This window comes from Mustelus asterias, unplaced genomic scaffold (genome assembly GCF_964213995.1).
Source record: "Mustelus asterias unplaced genomic scaffold, sMusAst1.hap1.1 HAP1_SCAFFOLD_707, whole genome shotgun sequence".
Taxonomy (NCBI): Eukaryota; Metazoa; Chordata; class Chondrichthyes; order Carcharhiniformes; family Triakidae; genus Mustelus; species Mustelus asterias.
The window spans coordinates 85,427-109,320 of NW_027590656.1; the positions used below are offsets into that span (position 1 = coordinate 85,427).

The 23,894-nt window shown below is 52.6% G+C and overlaps 1 protein-coding gene across 1 annotated transcript in view; it reads left to right on the forward strand.

Moving 5' to 3' along the window:
* LOC144487293 (IgGFc-binding protein-like) overlaps positions 1–23,894 on the forward strand; it is a gene marked incomplete at its 3' end in the record, with an annotated part of 192,889 nt that overhangs the window by 60,309 nt on the left and 108,686 nt on the right. The window contains exons 31-44 of the mRNA XM_078205374.1: positions 3,446–3,639; positions 6,465–6,606; positions 7,999–8,240; positions 9,419–9,567; positions 11,008–11,136; positions 12,132–12,270; positions 13,921–14,062; positions 14,937–15,133; positions 17,640–17,781; positions 17,931–18,172; positions 19,367–19,515; positions 20,690–20,818; positions 21,712–21,850; positions 23,646–23,787. Coding sequence (XP_078061500.1) covers positions 3,446–3,639; positions 6,465–6,606; positions 7,999–8,240; positions 9,419–9,567; positions 11,008–11,136; positions 12,132–12,270; positions 13,921–14,062; positions 14,937–15,133; positions 17,640–17,781; positions 17,931–18,172; positions 19,367–19,515; positions 20,690–20,818; positions 21,712–21,850; positions 23,646–23,787 — 2,277 coding nt within the window. The remainder of the gene's footprint in view (positions 1–3,445; positions 3,640–6,464; positions 6,607–7,998; positions 8,241–9,418; positions 9,568–11,007; positions 11,137–12,131; positions 12,271–13,920; positions 14,063–14,936; positions 15,134–17,639; positions 17,782–17,930; positions 18,173–19,366; positions 19,516–20,689; positions 20,819–21,711; positions 21,851–23,645; positions 23,788–23,894) is intronic.

A 23,894-nucleotide genomic window follows, 5' to 3' on the forward strand; every position in this document is an offset into this window, starting at 1 on the left:
CGATTAGATTCCAGTCGGTAACTCACTCCCGGGTATCTGTTATTCTATATATAAACCACCCCGAACCCCTCGCTTAGATTCCAGTCTGTAACTCACTCCCGGGTATCTGTTATTCTATATATCAACCACCCCGAACCCCTCGCTTAGATTCCAGTCTGTAACTCACTCCCGGGTATCTGTTATTCTATATATCAACCACCCCGAACCCCTCGATTAGATTCCAGTCTGTAACTCACTCCCGGGTATCTGTTATTCTATATATTAACCACCCCGAACCCCTCGATTAGATTCCAGTCTGTAACTCACTCCCGGGTATCTGTTATTCTATATATAAACCACCCCGAACCCCTCGATTAGATTCCAGTCGGTAACTCACTCCCGGGTATCTGTTATTCTATATATAAACCACCCCGAACCCCTCGATTAGATTCCAGTCTGTAACTCACTCCTGGGTATCTGTTATTCTATATATAAACCACCCCGAACCCCTCGATTAGATTCCAGTCTGTAACTCACTCCCGGGTATCTGTTATTCTATATATAAACCACCCCGAACCCCTCGATTAGATTCCAGTCTGTAACTCACTCCCGGGTATCTGTTATTCTATATATAAACCACCCCGAACCCCTCGATTAGATTCCAGTCTGTAACTCACTCCCGGGTATCTGTTATTCTGTATATAAACCACACCGAACCCCTCGATTAGATTCCAGTCTGTAACTCACTCCCGGGTATTCTTTATCCCATTTATAAACCACCTGAAAATTGTCGGGTCTCTCCCTGTTGACGATCTTTTTTCAATGTTTATTCCCGATCCCTCATCTTTCCCATTTTTAGTAACAAGTTGCATAAACACAACCTCCAGATTCCCGGCAACAAGATTTTACCCTCCCACCACACCGCTGACTACACACCCACGTGAGACTAATGTCGAGTCCCGACACTGCAGAAGGAGGCCATTCGGCCCATCGAGTCTGCACCGACCAAAACCCCACCCAGGCCCCATTCCTGTAACCCCACCTGTTTATCCAGGTATTCCCCCTGACACTAAGGGGCAATTTAGCATGGCCAATCCACCTAACCCGCACATCTTTGGACACGAAGGGGCAATTTAGCATGGCCAATCCACCTAACCCGCACATCTTTGGACACGAAGGGGCAATTTAGCACGGCCAATCCCCCTAACCTACACAACTTTCAGACTGTGGGAGGAAACCGGAGCACCCGGAGGAATCCCACACAACCCCCCCAAGCTCTATCCCCGTAACCCCACGTGTTTATCCTGCTATTCCCCCTGAAACTAAGGGACAATTTAGCACGGCCAATCCACCTAACCTGCACATCTTTGGACACTAAGGGGCAATTTAGCATGGCCAATCCACCTAACCTGCACATCTTTGGACACTAAGAGGCAATTCAGCATGGCCAATCCACCTAACCTGCACATCTTTGGACACTAAGGGGCAATTTAGCATGGCCAATCCACCTAACCTGCACATCTTTGGACACTAAGGGGCAATTTAGCATGGCCAATCCACCTAACCTGCACATCTTTGGACACTAAGGGGCAATTTAGCATGGCCAATCCACCGAACCTGCACATCTTTGGACACTAAGGGGCAATTTAGCATGGCCAATCCACCTAACCTGCACATCTTTGGACACGAAGGGGCAATTTAGCATGGCCAATCCACCGAACCTGCACATCTTTGGACACTAAGGGGCAATTTAGCATGGCCAATCCACCTAACCCGCACATCTTTGGACACTAAGGGGCAATTTAGCATGGCCAATCCACCTAACCTGCACATCTTTGGACACTGAGGGGCAATTTAGCATGGCCAATCCACCCTAACCTGCACATCTTTGGACACTGAGGGGCAATTTAGCATGGTCAATCGACCTAACCTGCACATCTTTCAGACTGTGGGAGGAAACCGGAGCACCCGGAGGAAACCCACACAACCCCCCCAAGCCCTATCCCCGTAACCCCATGTGTTTATCCAGCTATTCCCCCTGACACTAAGGGGCAATTTTGCACGGCCAATCCGCTAAACTACACACTTTTGGAATCGAAGAGGCAATTTAGCACGGCCAATCCACCTACCCTGCACATCTTTGGACACGAAGGGGCAATTTAGCATGGCCAATCAACTTTACCCGCACATCTTTGGACACGAGCGCGGAGAACATGCAGACTCCACACAGACTGTGACCCGAGCCAGGAATTGAACCCGGGTCCCTGGTGCTGTGAGGCAGCAGTGCTAACCACTGGGCCACCGTGCCGCCCAGCATAGCGGTTGTTGTCAACACTTGACCATAATTCCTGGAGGGGTTGGGGTTCCGTCTCTCCCGGCCAGTGGCTCTCAGGAGCAGGTGGCAACGGGTGAGTTCGTAGAATTACAGTATGCAGAGGGACAGGTAGTATTGAGGAAGCAGGGGGGCTGCAGAAGGACTTGGACAGGTTCGGAGAGTGGGCAAAGAAGTGGCAGGTGGAATACAATGTGGGAAAGTGTGAGGTTATGGCACTTTGGAAGGAGGAATGGAAGCTGAGCCTAGTTTCTAAATGGGAAAATGCTCAGGAAATCAGAAACACAAAGGGACTTGGGAGTCCTTGTTCAAGATTCTCTTAAGGTTAACGTGCAGGTTCAGTCGGCAGTTAGGAAGGCAAATGCAATGTTAGCATTCATGTCGAGAGGGCTAGAATACAAGAGCAGGGATGTACTTCTGAGGCTGTATAAGGCTTTAGTCCGACCCCATTTGGAGTATTGTGAGCAGTTTTGGGCCCCGTATCTAAGGAAGGATGTGCCGGCCTTGGAAAGGGTCCGGAGGAGGTTCACAAGAATGATCCCTGGAATGAAGAGCTTGTCGTATGAGGAACGGTTGAGGACTCTGGGTCTGTACTGGTTGGAGTCTAGAAGGATGACGGGGGGATCTTATTGAAACTTACAGGATACTGCGAGGCCTGGAGAGAGTGGACGTGGAGAGGATGTTTCCACTAGTAGGAAAAACTAGAACCAGAGGGCACAACCTCAGGCTAAAGGGACGATCCTTTAAAACAGAGATGAGGAGGAATTTCTTCAGCCAGAGAGTGGTGAATCTGTGGAACTCTTTGCTGCAGAGGCGGCCGGGTCACTGAGTGTCTTTAAGACAGAGATAGATGGGTTCTTGATTAATAAGGGGATCAGGGGGTTATGGGGAAAAGGCAGGATAATGGGGATGAGAAAAATATCAGCCATGATTGAATGGCGGAGCAGACTCGATGGGCCGAGTGGCCTCATTCTGCTCCTATGTCTTATGGTCTTATGGTAATTAGTGGAACCCTGACACTGCGCAGGGAGGCCATTCGGCCCGTCGAGTCTGCGCCGACTTCGGCACGACGTGTCTCCCTGCTGGATGGATTCGACGCTCCTTGACTCTGACCGTCCTGTGTTGCTCTTCCAGGCCTCTGTCCGCCTCACTCGCACTTTGACCCCTGCGGCGGGGGTTGTTCCCCTCGCTGTGACAATCCAAGTCCGGACTGTTCGGGCACTTGCTCCTCCGGAGGTTGCGTCTGCGACGATGGGTTCTTCCAGCTGGGCGGGAAGTGCGTACCCTCCGAACGGTGCGGCTGTATCCGTGGTGACTCCTACTACCAGGTAAGGACCATCGCAGTTACCGGCGTCGGCAATTTCTTTGGCATTCACGGCCAATATTGTGAGGACCAAGAGCGCGGGCCTCGTGGTGACCCCTGGGGAGGCTCTGGCTGGATGGTATTATCGCTAGACTATTAATCCAGAAACTCAGCTCATGTTCTGGGGGACCCCGGGTTCGAATCCCCGCCACGGCAGATGGTGGAATTTGAATTCAATAAAAAAAAATCTGGAATTAGGAATCTACTGATGACCCATTGTCGGAAAAACCCATCTGGTTCCTTTAGAACAAAGAACAATACAGCACAGGAACAGGCCCTTCGGCCCTCCAAGCCCGCGCCGCTCCCTGGTCCAAACCATTCTTTTGTATCCCTCCATTCCCACTCCGTTCATGTGGCTATCGAGATAAGTCTTAAACGTTCCCAGTGTGTCCGCCTCCACCACCTTGCCCGGCAACGCATTCCAGGCTCCCACCACCCTCTGTGTAAAATATGTCCTTCTGATATCCGTGTTATACCTCCCCCCCTTCACCTTGAACCTATGACCCCTCGTGAACGTCACCACCGACCTGGGAAAAAGCTTCCCACCGTTCACCCTATCTATGCCTTTCATAATTTTATACACCTCTATTAGGTCACCCCTCATCCTCCGTCTTTCCAGTGAGAACAACCCCAGTTTACCCAATCTCTCCTCATAACTAAGCCCTTCCATACCAGGCAACATCCTGGTAAATCTCCTCTGCGCTCTCTCTAAAGCCTCCACGTCCTTCTGGTAGTGTGGCGACCAGAACTGGACGCAGTATTCCAAATGCGGCTGAACCAACGTTCTATACAGCTGCAACATCAGACCTCAACTTTTATACTCTATGCCCCGTCCTATAAAGGCAAGGATGCCATATGCCTTCTTCACTACCTTCTCCACCTGTGACGTCACCTTCAAGGATCTGTGGACTTGCACACCCAGGTCCCTCTGCGTATCTACACCCTTTATGGTTCTGCCATTTATCGTATAGCTCCCCCCTACGTTAGTTCTACCAAAATGCATCACTTGACATTTATCAGGATTGAACTCCATCTGCCATTTCTTTGCCCAAATTTCCAGCCTATCTATATCCTTCTGTAGCCTCTGACAATGCTCCTCACTATCTGCAAGTCCAGCCATCTTCGTGTCGTCTGCGAACTTACTGATCACCCCAGTTACACCTTCTTCCAGATCGTTTATTTAGGGAAGGAAATCTGCCGTCCTTACCCGGTCTGGCCTACATGTGATTCCAGAGCCACAGCCAATGTGGTTGACTCCCAACTGCCCTCCAAGGGGCAACAAGGGATGGGCAATAAATGCTGGCCCAGCCAATGACGCCCCATGTCCCACAATTTAACTAAAAAAGAACTCAACATCAAGGGACATTGAATGAGGATCCGGGAGACATTCGCTGGAAACCAGGCACATGTTTAAATTTAAGTTAAGTAGAATCATAGAATTTCTACAGTGCAGAAGGAGGCCATTCAGCCCATCGAGTCTGCACCGACCACAATCCCACCCAGGCCCTGTCCCCATAACCCCATACATTTACCCCAGCAAGTCCCCCTGACACTAGGGTCAATTTAGCATGGCCAATCCACCGAACCTGCACATCTTTGGATACTAAGGGGCAATTTAGCATGGCCAATCCACCTAACCTGCACATCTTTGGATACTAAGGGTCAATTTAGCATGGCCAATCCACCTAACCTGTACATCTTTGGACATTAAGGGGCAATTTAGCATGGCCAATCCACCTAAACTACACATCTTTGGACACAAAGGGGCAATTTAGCATGGCCAATCCACCTAACCTGCAGGTCTTTGGACACTAAGGGGCAATTTAGCATGGCCAATCCACCTACCCTGCACATCTTTGGACACTAAGGGGCAATTTAGCATGGCCAATCTATCGAACCTGCAGGTCTTTGGACACTAAGTGGCAATTTAGCATGGCCAATCCACCTAACCCGCACATCTTTGGACATTAAGGGGCAATTTAGCATGGCCAATCCACCTAACCGACACATCTTTGGACATTAAGGGGCAATTTAGCATGGCCAATCCACCCTAACCTGCACATCTTTGGACATTAAGGGGCAATTTAGCATGGCCAATCCACCTAACCTGTACATCTTTGGACATTAAGGGGCAATTTAGCATGGCCAATCCACCTAACCTGTACATCTTTGGACATTAAGGGGCAATTTAGCATGGCCAATCCACCTAACCTGTACATCTTTGGACATTAAGGGGCAATTTAGCATGGCCAATCCACCTAACCTGTACATCTTTGGACATTAAGGGGCAATTTAGCATGGCCAATCTATCGGACCTGCAGGTCTTTGGACACTAAGGGGCAATTTAGCATGGCCAATCCACCTAACCTACACATCTTGGGACTGTGGGAGCAAACCGGAGCACCCGGAGGAAACCCAGCAGACACGGGGGAAGAACGTGCAGACTCCACACAGACAGTGACCCGAGCCGGGTATCGAACCCGGGTCCCTGGCGCTGTGAGGCATCCGTGCTAACCACTGTGCCGCCGTAAGGTTGATTGGCCATGGTAAATTGCCCCTTATTGTCCAAAGACGTGCTGGTTAGGGTGCATTGGCCGTGCTAAATTGCCCCTTATTGTTACCCGAACAGGTGCCGGAGTGTGGCGACTCGGGGAATTTCACAGTAACTTCATTGCGCTGTTAATGTAAGCCTTACTTGTGACACCGATAAATAAACGTTCCCCATTCGCGGTCGGTACCTCATGTTCCTCTAGCCTCTGAGGGACTGATTATTTTGGTTTCTGCTTCCAGCCGGGACAGATTATCTGGTCGGATGCCTGCACCGCCATCTGCCGTTGCTTAGGAAACTTCAGCGTCCAGTGTACCAACATGAGCTGTGCTGCTGACGAGTATTGTGGGGACAAAGGTGGCATCCATGGTTGTTACCCCAAAGGTAAGCGAGTCTGTCCCATACCCTGAGACTAAAGGGTCAACTGATATCTCAAACATCAACCAAGCAGAGGGAAGCCAGACGTCCCATAGGTCCCACTTCCCCAATCAAACTCCTGCAATATTTCCCCTGTGGCATCGCGACCCAACACCCCAACTTTCTCAGAAGACTAAGGAAATTCGGCATGTCAGCTACGACTCTCACCAACTTTTACAGATGCCCCATAGAAAGCATTCTTTCTGGGTGTATCACAGCTTGGTCTGGGCTCCTGCTCTGCCCAAGACCGCAATAAACTACAAAAGGTCATGAATGTAGCCCAATCCATCACGCAAACCAGCCTCCCATCCATTGACTCTGTCTACACTTCCCGCTGCCTCGGGGAAAAGCAGCCGGCATAATTAAGGACCCCACACACCCCGGACATTCTCTCTTCCACCTTCTTCCGTCGGGAAAAAGATACAAAAGTCTGAGGTTGCGTATCGACCGACTCAAGAACAGCTTCTTCCCTGCTGCCGTCAGACTTTTGAATGGACCTACCTCGCATTAAGTTGATCTTTCTCTGCACCCTAGCTATGACTGTAACACTACATTCTGCACTCTCTCCTTTCCTTCTCTATGAACGGTATGCTCTGTCTGTATAGCACGCAAGAAACAATACTTTTCACTGTGTCCCAATACATGTGACAATAATAAATCAAATCAAATTAAATCAAATTTAAAAAATCAATCACTCCGTTTCAAAAGTTCCTGTTAAATCTTTGATTTTGTCATCCTGGGTGCAATCCTGGTAAATCTCCCAAACTGTGCCCCTTCTCCATGGCTTGGACATCCTGTCACGGCACGGTGGCACAGTGGTTAGCGCTGCTGCCTCACAGCGCCAGGGACCCGGGTTCGATTCCCGGCTTGGGTCACTGTCTGTGCAGAGTCTGCACATTCTCCCCGTGTCTGCGTGGGTTTCCTCTGGGCGCTCCGGTTTCCTCCCACAGTCCCAAAGATGTGCAGGTTAGGGGGATTGGCCATGCTAAATTGCCCCTTAGTGTCCAAAGATGTGCAGGTTAGGTGAATTGGCCATGCAAAATTGACCCTTAGTGTCCAAAGATGTGTAGATTAGGTGGATTGGCCGTGCTAAATTGCCCCTTAGTGTCCAAAGATGTGCAGCCTATGAGGGTTAGCAGGGTAGATATACGGGGTTACATGGAATAGGGCCTGGGTGGGATTGTTGTCGGTATCAACTCGATGGGCCGACTGGCCTCATTCTGCTCTATAGGGATTCTATGAGGGTCTGGGGGATTTAGACCAGAGCGTAGTCTTCCTTCCAAACCTTGATTGAGATATTATTGGATGTTTTTCCTCCATGGAGAATTCCTTCAGCTTTCCTGCAACTTTCCTCCACAGGTTCGTCCACCTGCACTGCCTCCGGGGATCCCCATTACACCTCCTTCGACAAGAGAAAGTTCACCTTCCAAGGGAACTGCACCTACGTGCTGGCCAAGACCTGTAACTCCAGCCGCACCCCCTTCACCGTCCTCGTCGCCAACGAGCATCGCCGCGGAAACACCGCCGTGTCTTATGTCCGAGCCATCCATGTCAGTGTCTACGGCCTCACCGTCTCGGTGCTCAGGGACAGAGTCGTTCAGGTGAGAGAGGGAGGGGGAGCAGGGGGGGTGGGGGGGCAGTGGGGGAGGGGGGGAGGACATTACGCTCACCCTCATCCCCCCCATTCATGGCTGGGGTCCCTCGAAACAGTCCAAAGCCCGATCGATGGGTTGAGGTTGGGTAAGGGGATGGGGGGGAGGGGTTGGGGAGTTAAGGGGTTGAGATGGAGAATGGCCTTGATCGAACTGAAGGTCGGATAAGACCATAAGGTATAGAAGCAGAATTAGGCCATTCGGCCCATCGAGTCTGCTCCACCATTGCTGATAGCTTCTCAATCCCATTCGCCCGCCTTTTCCCCTCAACCTTTGACCCCCTTACCAATCAAGAACTGATCTATCTCCATCTTAAAGACACTCAATGACCCGCCCTCCTCTGTGGCAACGAATTCCACAGATTCACCACCCTCTGGCTGAAGAAATTCCTCCTCATCTCAGTTCTAAAGGGTCGTCCCTTTACTCTGAGGCTGGGCCCTCGGATTCCAGTCTCTCCGACTAATGGAAACATCTTCCCCGTGTCCACTCTATCCGGGCCTCTCAGTATTCTGTAAGTTTCAATAAAATCCCCCCCTCATCCTTCGAAACTCCATCGAGTAGAGTCATAGAGTCAGAGAGGTTTACAGCATGGAAACAGGCCCTTCGGCCCAACTTGTCCATTCCGCCCTTTTTTCCCCCTAAGCAAGTCCCAATTGCCCGCATTTGGCCCATATCCCTCTCTACCCATCCGCTCAGATCCAGAGTCCTCAAACGCTCCATCAAGCCTTTCATTCCCGGGATCATTCTGGTGAACCTCCTCTGGACCCTCTCCAGGGCCAGCAGTGCTGGAGGGGCTGAATGGCCTCCCCTCGCTCGGATGCCCCAGCCCCGGGCGAGAGTCTGTTCCCAGTAGAAGGTTCAAGCGGAGAATTCTATCCAACTGATTCCCGAGCGACGCACTCCCATCCCAAGCACGGCGTTCCCGAGTCTCAACCCCCATCCCCCCACTTCCCATTCCCTGGAATTGCTACATTGGGATGGAGTTAATTCCACCTCCGGTTCCCTCCGCCTCATCCGGGGCCGATATTTACCCCCCCCACCCCACCCCCCGACCCCCGCCCCCCCTCCCCCCCTCCCCACTCCCCCGCACACTCTCCGATCCTCACTCCTCTGTCTGTTGTGTTCAGGTGAATGGAAAACCCGTCACCGCCCCCATCAGCCCCCACCCCGGATTGGTCGTGGGACCCTCGGGCAGACACATGGCGGTACGAACCGACTTTGGCCTGGTCGCTCGGTACGACGGCAGACACCACGCTGACGTGACGGTCCCCAGCGAGTGAGTACAACCCGCGGCCTCCCCGTGTCCCGCACCGGCGCGGGTCGCGTTTATTTGGTTCGATTTCTTTTGTGATTTGATTTGATTTGACGAGATTTTTTTCTGATTTGATTTGAATTAATTTGATTTTGATTTGATATCTTTTTGATTTGATTTCCTTTTGTTTTGATTTCCTTTTTGATCTGATTTGATTTTATGTCCTTTTTTGATTTGGTTTGTTTGCTTTCTTGAACTGATTTGATGCGATTTCTCTTTGATTTCATTTGATTTCTTTGTGATTTAACTTGATTTCTTTTTAAATTTTATTTATTATTTGATTTGATTTATTATTGTCACATGTATTGGGATACAGTGAAAAGTATTGTTTCTTGCGCGCTATACAGACAAAGCATACCGTTCATAGAGTACATAGGGGAGAAGGATTTGATTTATTATTGTCACATGTATTGGGATACAGTGAAAAGTATCGTTTCTTGCGCGCTATACAGACAAAGCATACCGTTCATAGAGTACATAGGGGAGAAGGATTTGATTTATTATTGTCACATGTATTGGGATACAGTGAAAAATATTGTTTCCAACGCACTATACAGACAAAGCATACCGTTCATAGAGTACATATGGAAGGAAAGGAGAGGGTGCAGAATGTAGTGTTACAGTCATAGCTAGGGTGTAGAGAAAGATCAACTTAATGCGAGGTAGGTCCATTCAAAAGTCTGACAGCAGCAGGGAAGAAGCTGTTCTTGAGTCAGTTGGGATGTGTCCTCAGACCTTTGAATCTTCTACCCAACGGAAGAAGGTGGAAGAGAGAATGTCCGGGGTGCGTGGGGGGTCCTTTATTATGCCGGCTGCTTTTCCCCGAGGCAGCGGGAAGTGTAGACAGAGTCAATGGATGGGAGGCTGGGTTTGCGTGATGGATTGGGCTACATTCACGACCCTTTTGTAGTTCCTTGTGGTCTTGGGCAGAGCAGGAGCCCCAGACCAAGCTGTGATACAACCAGAAAGAATGCTTTCTATGGGGCATCTGTAAAAGTTGGTGAGAGTCGTAGCTGACATGCCGAATTTCCTTAGTCTTCTGAGAAAGTAGAGGCGTTGGTGGGGCTTTCTTAACTATAGTGTCGGCATGGGGGGGACCAGGACAGGTTGTCGGTGATCTGGACACCCAGAAACCTGAAGCTCTCGACCCTTTCTACTTCGTCCCCGTTGATGTAGACAGGGGCATGTTCTCCTTTACGCTTCCTGAAGTCGGTGACAATCTCCTTCGTTTTGTTGACACTGAGGGAGAGATTATTGTTGCCGCACCAGTTCACCAGATTCTCTCTCTCGGGTGGGACGGTGGGGGGTGGTGGGAGGAGGGAGTGGGGGTCGGTGGGGGGGAGTTTGCCGACCTTCTTGAGCGTCACTCACCCCTCGTCTCTCTCTCTCTCTCTCTGTCCCCAGCTACGCCGGCCAGACCTGCGGCCTGTGCGGCGACTACGATGGAATCCCCGGCGACGACTTCCGGACTCCGGAGGGACAGATCGTGCACGGAGTCGTCAAATTTGGGAACAGCTGGAACGTGGATGAGAAGTAAGTGGGATGATCCGGGAAGAGGGAGGGGGAAGAGGAGGGGGAGGGGATGGGGAGGGAACACGATGACTCTTGTCCCCGTATCTACGGGCCCTTCACCATGACAATCGAGCGGAAGATTCACAGGTCTCGTTAACCACGCGGCAGAATGGCGTCTGTCTTGTTTTTGTATCTTTGCACCGTTTTATTGGACAATTCCTTGGATTGTTTTTTATTCATTCTGGATCCCCCCATGGAGGGGAGTGGGGAGAATGTGGGACTCGCTCCCACGGGGATTGGGGAGAATGTGGGACTCGCTCCCACGGGGAGTGGGGAGAATGTGGGACTCGTTCCCACGGGGAGTGGGGAGAATGTGGGACTCGCTCCCACGGGGGAGTGGGGGCGAATGTGGGACTCGCTCCCAAGGGGTGTGGGGGACAATGTGGGACTGGCTCCCACGGGGAGTGGGGGACAATGTGGGACTCGCTCCCATGGGGGAGTGGGGGAGAATGTGGGACTCGCTCCCATGGGGGAGTGGGGGAGAATGTGGGACTCGCTCCCAAGGGGTGTGGGGGCGAATGTGGGACTCACTTCCACGGGGAGTGGGGGAGAATGTGGGACTCGCTTCCACGGGGAGTGGGGAGAATGTGGGTGTCGCTCCCATGGGGAGTGGGGGAGAATGTGGGACTCGCTCCCACCGGGAGTGGGGAGAATGTGGGACTCGCTCCCACGGGGAGAGGGGAGAATGTGAGACTCACTCCCATGGGGAGTGGAGAGAATGTGGGTCTCACTCCCACGGGGATTGGGGGAGAATGACAGATTGGAGATGGGGGGAACTGGATCAACAGATGAGGGAGAAAGGTAGAGAATGATATGGGAATGGGAGTGAGATGATGTAGGTTTAGAGGAGGCTAGTGTGGACCAGCATGGAGCAGAGGGGCCGAATGGACTATGTCTCTGCTGCCCCTTTTGTGTCATTCACTGTGTAAATAATCTTCCCCGTTCTCTCTGGACAGCTGCACCGTGACGGACACCGAGGTGACTCCCCAGTGCCCCGAAGACAAGCGGGAGACGTACGAAGGAGCCTCCTACTGTGGGATATTGCTGGACCAATACGGACCCTTCTCCTCCTGCCACTACCAAATTGACCCCATGGTACGTACGGCCTAGTGCCAAGGCCTCATTCTGACCGGGACTCCATCCCTCCCTCTGTCTCCACCTCCCGCACTCCCTCCCCCCCCGCCCCCCGCTCCGGTCTCCCCCCACACCCTCACTCCCTCCCTCCAGTCCCGCGCCGAGATCCAACTAGGCCCGAGGCTCCGGTGTGGCCTCAGTCCAGTGGGGGAGCAGGGAAAGGGGAAGGGGGGAGTGTCACTCTCACCTCCGAGGGAGAGGGGTGGTGGGTTCGAATCTCGCTCCGGAAGTCCCAGTTCAGCTGGAGGGGTGAAGGGGCGGGAGGGAGGGAGGGAGTGCGGCCATTTTGGACATGCGGCCTTGTGGATGAGACACCAGTATCAGCCCCTCACCTTGAAAATTCCTGGTACTATTTGTCAACAAGGCAATGATCCCCCCCTCCCCCTCACTGCCCCCCCTCCACCTCACCAACCCCCCACCCCCGCGCCCCCCCACCCCGCCACCCACGCCACAGTGAACGGACTAATATTCAAGTCTCAACCAACCCCTGATAAAATATCATCACCTGCCCACTGATCTTGCTGTGGGATCTTGCTGTGCACCAATTGGCCGCTCCATTCCCCGCCTCCTACCCGTGACTAATTTCAGTGAATGCTCGGCTGGTGTCAAACCTGTTGGGACATCCTCAGTTGGTCAGTTTGATTTGATTTCATCCTGGGATCCCTACAGTGCAGAAGGAGGCCATTCGGCCCATCGAGCCTGCACTGACCACAATCCCACCCAGACCCTATCCCCGCAACCCCACATATTTATCCTGCTAATCCCCCGACACTAAGGGGCAATTTAGCATGGCCGATCCACCTAACCTGCACACCTTCGGACTGTGGGAGGAAACTGGAGCACCCGGAGGAAACCCACGCAGACACGGGGAGAATGTGCAAACTCCACGCAGACAGTGACCCAAGCTGGGAATCGAACCCGGGTCCCTGGCGCTGTGAGGCAGCAGTGCTAACCCGTTGTGCCACCGTGCCGCTCCTAATTCGATTTATTATTGTCACAGATACTGGGATACAGTGAAAAGTATTGTTTCTTGCGCGCTATACAGACAAAGCATACCGTTCATAGAGAAGGAAAGGAGAGGGTGCAGAATGTAGTGTTACAGTCATAGCTAGGGTGTAGAGAAAGATCAACTTAATGCGAGGTAGGTCCATTCAAAAGTCTGACGGCAGCAGGGAAGAAGCTGTTCTTGAGTCGGTTGGTACGTGACCTCAGACTTTTGTATCTTTTTCCCGATGGAAGAAGGTGGAAGAGAGAATGTCCGTGGTGCGTGGGGGTCCTTGATTATGCTGGCTGCTTTTCCCCGAGGCAGCGGGAAGTGTAGACAGAGTCAATGGATGGGGGGCTGGGTTTGCGTGATGGATTGGGCTACATTCACGACCCTTTGGAGTTCCTTGCGGTCTTGGGCAGAGCAGGAGCCAGAGTGTGGGTGAATCTGTGGAATCTGTTGCCACAGAGGGCTGCGGAGACCGGGTCATTGAGTGTATTTAAGACAGCGATGGACAGGTTCTCTCGTTCCTGCCGCTTTCCGGGGGAGAAAACGCAAACGCGCGCGCACGCACACACACGCAAACACGTGACCCTCCCCGTGTTGTGTCTGCCCCTTTCCTCCAGGCCTTCTTCAGGGACTGTGTGTACGACATGTGTGAGCTGGACGGGGCCAGGCCACAGCTGTGTGAGGCCATCGAGACCTACATCACCGCCTGCCAGCATCGCAACATCACCATCCTACCCTGGAGGAACCAAACCTTCTGCCGTGAGTACCGGGGGGGGAGCGAGCGGGCGAGAACCAGACCACTAAAAACCATCCCCCTTTCTGAGCCGTGCTACCCCTTCCCCACTCCGAGTTTGTTCTCCAGCTTTTAATTTAAACACTTCCGAGCATTCCAGCTTCAGAAAACAAGGACAGCAGTTCAACAATTCCTTTACTGAACACTTCGAGCACCAACTCAAACATAAACAGTTGCAACTCATTAACTCTTTACTGAACTTTAACTCTTAAACAGCACTTTAAATTCAACTGAACATCAACTTTAACTGTGTAACTGTAAATAGATAGGGCCAAGTTTAGGGAAACCTAGGCCAAGAAATGTCCTCGATGTCGAATCTATCTCCTTCTCCTCTGAAGCATCCCTCAGGGCACAGGTCTTGTTTCCCGCGATGGTTGGTCTCTTCGAGTTATCGCGGCTCTTTGCCCGCAATTCTCCACCCGCTTCCGGAAGATTCTCTGTCACCCATCCGACGAATCGATCGTAAACCCCAATTGCATCGTTCGATGAGGCCCATCGAATGCAGCCGGGGTGGTGGCATTGGTCAGTCCAGACCTCATCATCTCGAGACCCCCTTGAGTGCATCTTGTTCACATTCCGATCCCCAGATAAGGAACACTGGCTCCAAAGGTCTGTAAGGAACTCCTCCTCCCTGCCAAGGACAAGTTGTTCAACCCAACACCTTGTGTCCTCTGAGAAGTTCCAGGTAACTGGCCTGCAGAAATCCCAGCATGCATAGCTCTCAGCCGGGACGGCCATTTTGAAGCCACTCTTGCCATTATTGTTGTTAAATTATTCTTGTAGCCGATCTTTCTCCGTCCACAGAGTGACGCTTGTTTTGTTTTCTCTTCCCCCCCGCAGCCCTCGAGTGCCCATCCAACAGTCACTACCAACCCTGTGCCTCGGCATGCCCGGCCACCTGCCTCGACCCCCGACCTCTGCCCTGTGACCTGCCCTGCGCGGAGGGCTGTCGGTGCGACCCGGGCTTTGTGCAGAGTGGGTCCCGGTGCGTCTCCAGGGACCAGTGCGGCTGCGTGTACAACGGCTCCAACTATCAGGTAACGCGGGGACGGGGCGACTGGGAGATCCAGAACATTGTGAAATTCCAATCATGTCAAACCCTTTCCCATCCATGGATTAAACCTCACCCCCCCTCTGGCCTTCACCCCCATCGCCTGAATCTCTTCCCTCTCCGAGAATCTAACCCTGAAATTTGATTTGATTTGAGATGATTTGATTTGATTTGCGTTGATTTGAGTTGATTTCATAGAAATCATAGAAACCCTACAGTGCAGAAGGAGGCCATTCGGCCCATCGAGTCTGCACCGACCACAATCCCACCCAGGCCTTACCCCCACATATTTACCCGCTAACCTACACATCCCAGGACTCTAAGCGGCAATTTTTAACCTGGCCAATGCACCCTAACCCGCACATCTTTGGACTGTGGGAGGAAACCGGAGCACCCGGAGGAAACCCACGCAGACACGAGGAGAATGTGCAAACTCCACACAGACAGTGACCCGAGCCGGGAATCGAACCCGGGACCCTGGAGCTGTGAAGCAACAGTGCTAACCACTGTGCTACCGTGCCGCCCATTTTGATTTGATTTGATGTGATTTGACTTTATTTGGTTTGACTGTGTACAGATCTGGTCACCCAATTATAGAAAGGATATTATTAAACTAGAAGGAGCGCAGAAAAGATGTACTAGGATTCTACCGGGTTTTGATGGATTGAGTTATAAGGAGAGGCTGGATAGACTGGGAATTTTTTCCCTGGAGTGTAGGAGGCTGAGGGGTGATCTTATAGATGTCTATAAAATAATGAGGGGCACAGATCAGCTAGATAGTCAATACCTTTTCCCAAAGGTAGGGGAGTCTAAAACTAGAGGGCACAGGTTTAAGGTGAGAGGGGAGAGATACAAAAGGGTCCAGAGGGTGGTGAGTGTCTGGAACGAGCTGCCAGAGGTAGTAGTAGAGGCGGGTACAATTTTATCCTTTGAAAAGCATTTAGACAGTTACATGGGTACGATGGGTATAGAGGGATATGGGCCAAATGCGGGCAAATGGGACTAACATCATGGTAAAAAATGGGCGGCATGGACAAGTTGGGCCGAAGGGCCTGTTTCCATGCTTTAAACTCAATGACTCTATGACTAGACTAGATTTGAATTATTATTGTCACATGTATTGGGATACAGTGAAAAGTATTGTTTCTTGCGCGCTATACAGACAAAGCATACCGTTCATAGAGAAGGAAAGGAGAGGGTGCAGAATGTAGTGTTACAGTCACAGCTAGGGTGTAGAGAAAGATCAACTTAATGCGAGGTCGATCCATTCAAAAGTCTGACAGCAGCAGGGAAGTAGCTGTTCTTGAGTCGGTTGGTGCGTGACCTCAGACTTTTGTATCTTTTTCCCGCTGGAAGAAGGTGGAAGAGAGAATGTCCGGGGTGCGAGGGGGTCCTTGATTCTGCTGGCTGCTTTTCCCCGAGGCAGCGGGAAGTGTAGACAGAGTCAATGGATGGGAGGCTGGGTTTGCGTGATGGATTGGGCTACATTCACGACCTTTTGTAGTTGCTTGCGGTCTTGGGCAGAGCAGGAGCCCAGACCAAGCTGTGATACAACCAGAAAGAATGCTTTCCATGGTGCATCTGTAAAAGTTGGTGAGAGTCGTAGCTGGCATGGCAAATTTCCTTAGTCTTCTGAGACTGTCGAGGCGTTGGTGGGGCTTTCGTAACTATAGTGTCGGCATGGGGGGGACCAGGACAGGTTGTTGGTGATCTGGGTACCCAGAAACCTGAAGTTGTTTTTGATTTTTGTTTTAACTTGGATTTTTTTTTCCACATTCTTCGCTGTCGCCGGGTGGGGCAACATTCCCGTCACCGTGCCGGAACCCTGTGGATTCAAGACTAAACCAGAGGCATGAGCACAAAATCTGGGCTGATCCTCCAGTGCAGTACCGAGGGAGTGCTGCACTGTCGGTGGCACTGAGTTTCATAGGGGACATTAAAACAAGGCACTAAGTGACATCCCGGGTGGATTCTAACTCATTTTAAAGAGTTAGGGGGGATTCTCCCTGGTGACCCCCTCACATATTGAACCCCCAACCAATCACTAAACCCCTTATTAATTTGCTTTGCTTTTTGGGATCTTACTGTGCACAAATTGGCTCTGCTGTTTCCTCCATTCCGGCAGTGACTCCAATTCGAAGGTCTTTCATTGGCTGTAAAGTGTAGCGTAGTGAAAATTGGGTTGTGCATTTTGCTCTCAAACACACACATGTACCAGCAGAGGGAGTCTGCGAGAGATAGAGAATGAGTAAGGATACATGTTGACCAAGCAGTGCCGTTCTCAATCTAAAAATCGCTGGCTGAATGTGTAACCCTTTCTGTCCCAAGATCTTTACACGAAGATGTACTGAGGTAGGGGGGGAGGTGCTATATGAATGCAGGCTCTTTCTTTCTGGCAATGGGCCTTATCCGTGTTCAATTGACCTTTCTGATTTGTCCTGTGCGGAGCAGTCCTAACGTGAGTCTCTCTCTCTCTCTCTCTGTGCTTCCAGCCCGGTGAGGTGATCTGGTCCCAGGCCTGTAGCCAGGTGTGTAAGTGTCTCTCCAGCAACAATGTCCAGTGTACCGATACCAGCTGTGCTCCAGATGAGTACTGTGGCCACGAGGGCGGAGTGCGGGGGTGTTACCCCAAAGGTAAAGAATTCCGCGCCGGGTCTAACATTGACCATCAGAGATTGGAATTGTGGGAATGACTCATCAGAGATTGGAATTGTGGGAATGACTCATCTTCTCCCCCACCTCCCTCCCCCCCCTTCCCCCGCTCTCCATTGACCTCTCCACAGGTTCGTCCACCTGCACTGCCTCCGGGGATCCCCATTACACCTCCTTCGACAAGAGAAAGTTCACCTTCCAAGGGAACTGCACCTACGTGCTGGCCAAGACCTGTAACTCCAGCCGCACACCCTTCACCGTCCTCGTCGCCAACGAGCATCGCCGCCGGAGCACCACCGTGTCTTATGTCCGAGCCATCCACGTCAGTGTCTACGGCCTCACCGTCTCGGTGCTCAGGGACAGAGTCGTTCAGGTGAGAGGGGGAGGGGGAGCGGAGCGGGGGTGGGGGGGAGATGGTTGTGGGGGGAGATGGTGGAGGCCATTGAACTCACCACCCCGCCCCCCCCATCCATGGCCGGTGTCCCTCGAAACAGTCCGAAGCCCGATCGATGGGTTGGGGTTGGGTAAGGGGATGGGGGAGGGGTTGGGGAGTTAAGGGGTTGAGATGGAGATTGGCCTTGATCGAACTGAAGGGTGGATAAGACCATAAGGTATAGAAGCTGAATTAGGCCATTCGGCCCATCGAGTCTGCTCCACCATTGCTGATAGCTTCTCAATCCCATTCGCCCGCCTTTTCCCCTCAACCTTTGACCCCCTTACCAATCAAGAACTGATCTATCTCCATCTTAAAGACTCTCAATGACCCGCCCTCCTCTGTGGCAACGAATTCCACAGATTCACCACCCTCTGGTTGGAGAAATTCCTCCTCATCTCGGTTCTAAAGGGTCGTCCCTTTACTCTGAGGCTGAGCCCTCGGATCCCAGTCTCTCCCACTAATGGAAGCATCTTCCCCGTGTCCACTCTATCCGGGCCTCTCAGTATCCTGTAAGTTTCAATCAGATCCCCCCCCCTCATCCTTCTAAACTCCATCGAGTAGAGTCATAGAGTCAGAGAGGTTTACAGCATGGAAACAGGCCCTTCGGCCCAACTTGTCCATTCCGCCCTTTTTTCCCCCTAAGCAAGTCCCAATTGCCCGCATTTGGCCCATATCCCTCTCTACCCATCCACTCAGATCCAGAGTCCTCAAACGCTCCATCAAGCCTTTCATTCCTGGGATCATTCTGGTGAACCTCCTCTGGACCCTCTCCAGGGCCAGCAGTGCTGGAGGGGCTGAATGGCCTCCCCTCGCTCGGATGCCCCAGCCCCGGGCGAGAGTCTGTTCCCAGTAGAAGGTTCAAGCGGAGAATTCTATCCAACTGATTCCCGAGCGACGCACTCCCATCCCAAGCACGGCGTTCCCGAGTCTCAACCCCCAACCCCCCACTTCCCATTCCCTGGAATTGCTACATTGGGATGGAGTTAATTCCACCTCCGGTTCCCTCCGCCCCATCCGGGGCCGATATTTACCCCCCCCACCCCACCCCCCGACCCCCGCCCCCCCCCTCCCCCCCTCCCCCCCCACCCCCACACACTCTCCGATCCTCACTCCTCTGTCTGTTGTGTTCAGGTGAATGGAAAACCCATCACCGCCCCCATCAGCCCCCACCCCGGATTGGTCGTGGGACCCTCGGGCAGACACATGGCGGTACGAACCGACTTTGGCCTGGTCGCTCGGTACGACGGCAGACACCACGCTGACGTGACGGTCCCCAGCGAGTGAGTACATCCCGCGGCCTCCCCGTGTCCCGCACCGGCGCGGGTCGCGTTTATTTGATTTGATTTCTTTTGTGATTTGATTTGATTGGACGAGATTTTTTTCTGATTTGATTTGATTTAATTTGATTTTGATTTGATATCTTTTTGATCTGATTTGATTTTATGTCCTTTTTTGATTTGGTTTGTTTGCTATCTTGAACTGATTTGATGTGATTTCTCTTTGATTTCATTTGATTTCTTTGTGATTTAACTTGATTTCTTTTTAAATTTTATTTATTATTGTCACATGTATTGGGATACAGTGAAAAGTATTGTTTCTTGCGCGCTATACAGACAAAGCATACCGTTCATAGAGAAGGAAAGGAGAGGGTGCAGAATGTAGTGTTACAGCCATAGCTAGGGTGTAGAGAAAGATCAACTTAATGCGAGGTAGGTCCATTCAAAAGTCTGACGGCAGCAGGGAAGAAGCTGTTCTTGAGTCGGTCGGTACGTGACCTCAGACTTTTGTATCTCCTTCCCGACGGAAGAAGGTGGAAGAGAGAATGTCCGGGGTGTGTGGGGGGTCCTTGATTATGCTGGCTGCTTTTCCCGAGGCAGTGGGAAGTGTAGACAGAGTCAATGGATGGGAGGCCGGGTTTGCGTGATGGATTGGGCTACATTCACGACCTTTTGTAGTTCATTGCGGTCTTGGGCAGAGCAGGAGCCCCAGACCAAGCTGTGATACACCCAGAAAGAATGCTTTCTATGGGGCATCTGTAAAAGTTGGTGAGAGTCGTAGCTGACATGCCAAATTTCCTCAGTCTTCTGAGAAAGTAGAGGCGTTGGTGGGGCTTTCTTAACTATAGTGTCGGCGTGGGGGGGACCAGGACAGGTTGTCGGTGATCTGGACACCCAGAAACCTGAAGCTCTCGACCCTTTCTACTTCGTCCCCGTTGATGTCGACAGGGGCATGTTCTCCTTTACGCTTCCTGAAGTCGATGACAATCTCCTTCGTTTTGTTGACACTGAGGGAGAGATTATTGTTGCCGCGCCAGTTCACCAGATTCTCTATCTCGGGTGGGACGGTGGGGGGGTGGTGGGAGGAGGGAGTGGGGGTCGGTGGGGGGGAGTTTGCCGACCTTCTTGAGCGTCACTCACCCCTCGTCTCTCTCTCTCTCTCTCTCTCTGTCCCCAGCTACGCCGGCCAGACCTGCGGCCTGTGCGGCGACTACGATGGAATCCCCGGCGACGACTTCCGGACTCCGGAGGGACAGATCGTGCACGGAGTCCTCAACTTTGGGAACAGCTGGAACGTGGATGAGAAGTAAGTGGGATGATCCGGGAAGAGGGAGGGGGAAGAGGAGGGGGAGGGGATGGGGAGGGAACACGATGACTCTTGTCCCCGTATCTACGGGCCCCTCACCATGACAATCGAGCGGAAGATTCACAGGTCTCGTTAACCACGCGGCAGAATGGCGTCTGTCTTGTTTTTGTATCTTTGCACCGTTCCATTGGACAATTCCTTGGATTGTTTTTTATTCATTCTGGATCCCCCCATGGAGGGGAGTGGGGGAGAATGTGGGACTCGCTCCCACAGGGAGTGGGGAGAATGTGGGACTCGTTCCCACAGGGAGTGGGGAGAATGTGGATCTCACTCCCACAGGGAGTGGGGGAGAATGTGGGACTCGCTCCCACGGGGAGTGGGGGAGAATGTGGGACTCGTTCCCACGGGGGAGTGGGGAGAATGTGGATCTCACTCCCACAGGGAGTGGGGGAGAATGTGGGACTCGCTCCCACGGGGAGTGGGGGAAAATGTGGGACTCACTCCCACAGGGAGTGGGGGAGAATGTGGGACTCACTCCCACAGGGAGTGGGGGAGAATGTGGGACTCGCTCCCACGGGGAGTTGGGAGAATGTGGGACTCGCTCCCACGCGGAGTTGGGAGAATGTGGGACTCACTCCCACGGGGAGTGGGGAGAATGCGGGACTCACTCCCACGGGGAATGGGGGAGAATGACACATTGGAGGTGGGGGGAGCTGGATCAACAGATGAGGGAGAAAGGTAGAGAATGATATGGGAATGGGAGTGAGATGATGTAGGTTTAGAGGAGGCTAGTGTGGACCAGCATGGAGCAGAGGGGCCGAATGGACTATGTCTCTGCTGCCCCTTTTGTGTCATTCACTGTGTAAATAATCTTCCCCGTTCTCTCTGGACAGCTGCACCGTGACGGACACCGAGGTGACTCCCCAGTGCCCCGAAGACAAGCGGGAGACGTACGAAGGAGCCTCCTACTGTGGGATATTGCTGGACCAATACGGACCTTTCTCCTCCTGCCACTACCAAATTGACCCCATGGTACGTACGGCCTAGTGCCAAGGCCTCATTCTGACCGGGACTCCATCCCTCCCTCTGTCTCCACCTCCCGCACTCCCTGCCCCCCCCCCCCCCCCCCCCCCCCGCTCCGGTCTCCCCCCACACCCTCACTCCCTCCCTCCAGTCCCGCGCCGAGATCCAACTAGGCCCGAGGCTCCGGTGTGGCCTCAGTCCAGTGGGGGAGCAGGGAAAGGGGAAGGGGGGAGTGTCACTCTCACCTCCGAGGGAGAGGGGTGGTGGGTTCGAATCTCGCTCCGGAAGTCCAGGTTCAGCTGGAGGGGTGAAGGGGGGGGAGGGTGGGAGGGAGTGCGGCCATTTTGGACATGCGGCCTTGTGGATGAGACACCAGTATCAGCCCCTCACCTTGAAAACTCCTGGTACTATTTGTCAACAAGGCAATGATTCCCCCCCTCCCCCTCACCGCCCGCCCTCCCCCTCACCACCGCCCCCCCCCGCGCGCCCCCCCGCCCGCCCCCACCGCCCCCCCCCCCCCCAACCCCGCCACCCACGCCATAGTGAACGGACTAATATTCAAGTCTCAACCAACCCCTGATAAAATATCATGACCTGCCCACTGATCTTGCTGTGGGATCTTGCTGTGCACCAATTGGCTGCTCCATTCCCCGCCTCCTACCCGTGACTAATTTCAGTGAATGCTCGGCTGGTGTCAAACCTGTTGGGACATCCTCAGTTGGTCAGTTTGATTTGATTTCATCCTGGGATCCCTACAGTGCAGAAGGAGGCCATTCGGCCCATCGAGCCTGCACTGACCACAATCCCACCCAGACCCTATCCCCGCAACCCCACATATTTACCCTGCTAATCCCCCGACACTCAGGGGCAATTTAGCAAGGCCGATCCACCAAACCTGCACATCTTTCGGACTGTGGGAGGAAACCGGAGCACCCGGAGGAAACCCACGCAGACACGGGGAGAATGTGCAGACTCCACACAGACAGTGACCCGAGGCTGGATCGAACCCGGGTCCCTGGCGCTGTGAGGCAGCAGTGCGAACCACTGTGCCACCGTGCTGCCCCTAATTTGATTTATTATTGTCACATGTATTGGGACACAGTGAAAAGTATTGTTTCTTGCGCGCTATACAGACAAAGCATACCGTTCATAGAGTACATAGGGGAGAAGGATTTGATTTATTATTGTCACATGTACTGGGTAGAGTGAAAAGTATTGTTTCTTGCACGCTATACAGACAGAGCATACCATTCATAGAGAAGGAAAGGAGAGAGTGCAGAATGTAGTGTTACAGTCATAGCTAGGGTGTAGAGAAAGATCAACTTAATGCGAGGTAGGTCCATTCAAAAGTCTGACAGCAGCAGGGAAGAAGCTGTTCTTGAGTCGGTCGGTACGTGGCCTCAGACTTTTGTATCTTTTTCCCGACGGAAGAAGGTGGAAGAGAGAATGTCCGGGGTGCGTGGGGGGTCCTTGATTATGCCGGCTGCTTTTCCCCGAGGCAGCGGGAAGTGTAGACAGAGTCAATGGATGGGGGGCTGGGTTTGAGTGATGGATTGGGCTACATTCACGACCCTTTGGAGTTCCTTGCGGTCTTGGGCAGAGCAGGAGCCAGAGTGTGGGTGAATCTGTGGAATCTGTTGCCACAGAGGGCTGCGGAGACCGGGTCATTGAGTGTATTTAAGACAGAGATGGACAGGTTCTCTCGTTCCTGCCGCTTTCCGGGGGAGAAAACGCAAACGCGCGCGCACGCACACACACGCAAACACGTGACCCTCCCCGTGTTGTGTCTGCCCCTTTCCTCCAGGCCTTCTTCAGGGACTGTGTGTACGACATGTGTGAGCTGGACGGGGCCAGGCCACAGCTGTGTGAGGCCATCGAGACCTACATCACCGCCTGCCAGCATCGCAACATCACCATCCTACCCTGGAGGAACCAAACCTTCTGCCGTGAGTACCGGGGGGGGGAGCGAGCGGGCGAGAACCGGACCACTAAAAACCATCCCCCTTTCTGAGCCGTGCTACCCCTTCCCCACTCCGAGTTTGTTCTCCAGCTT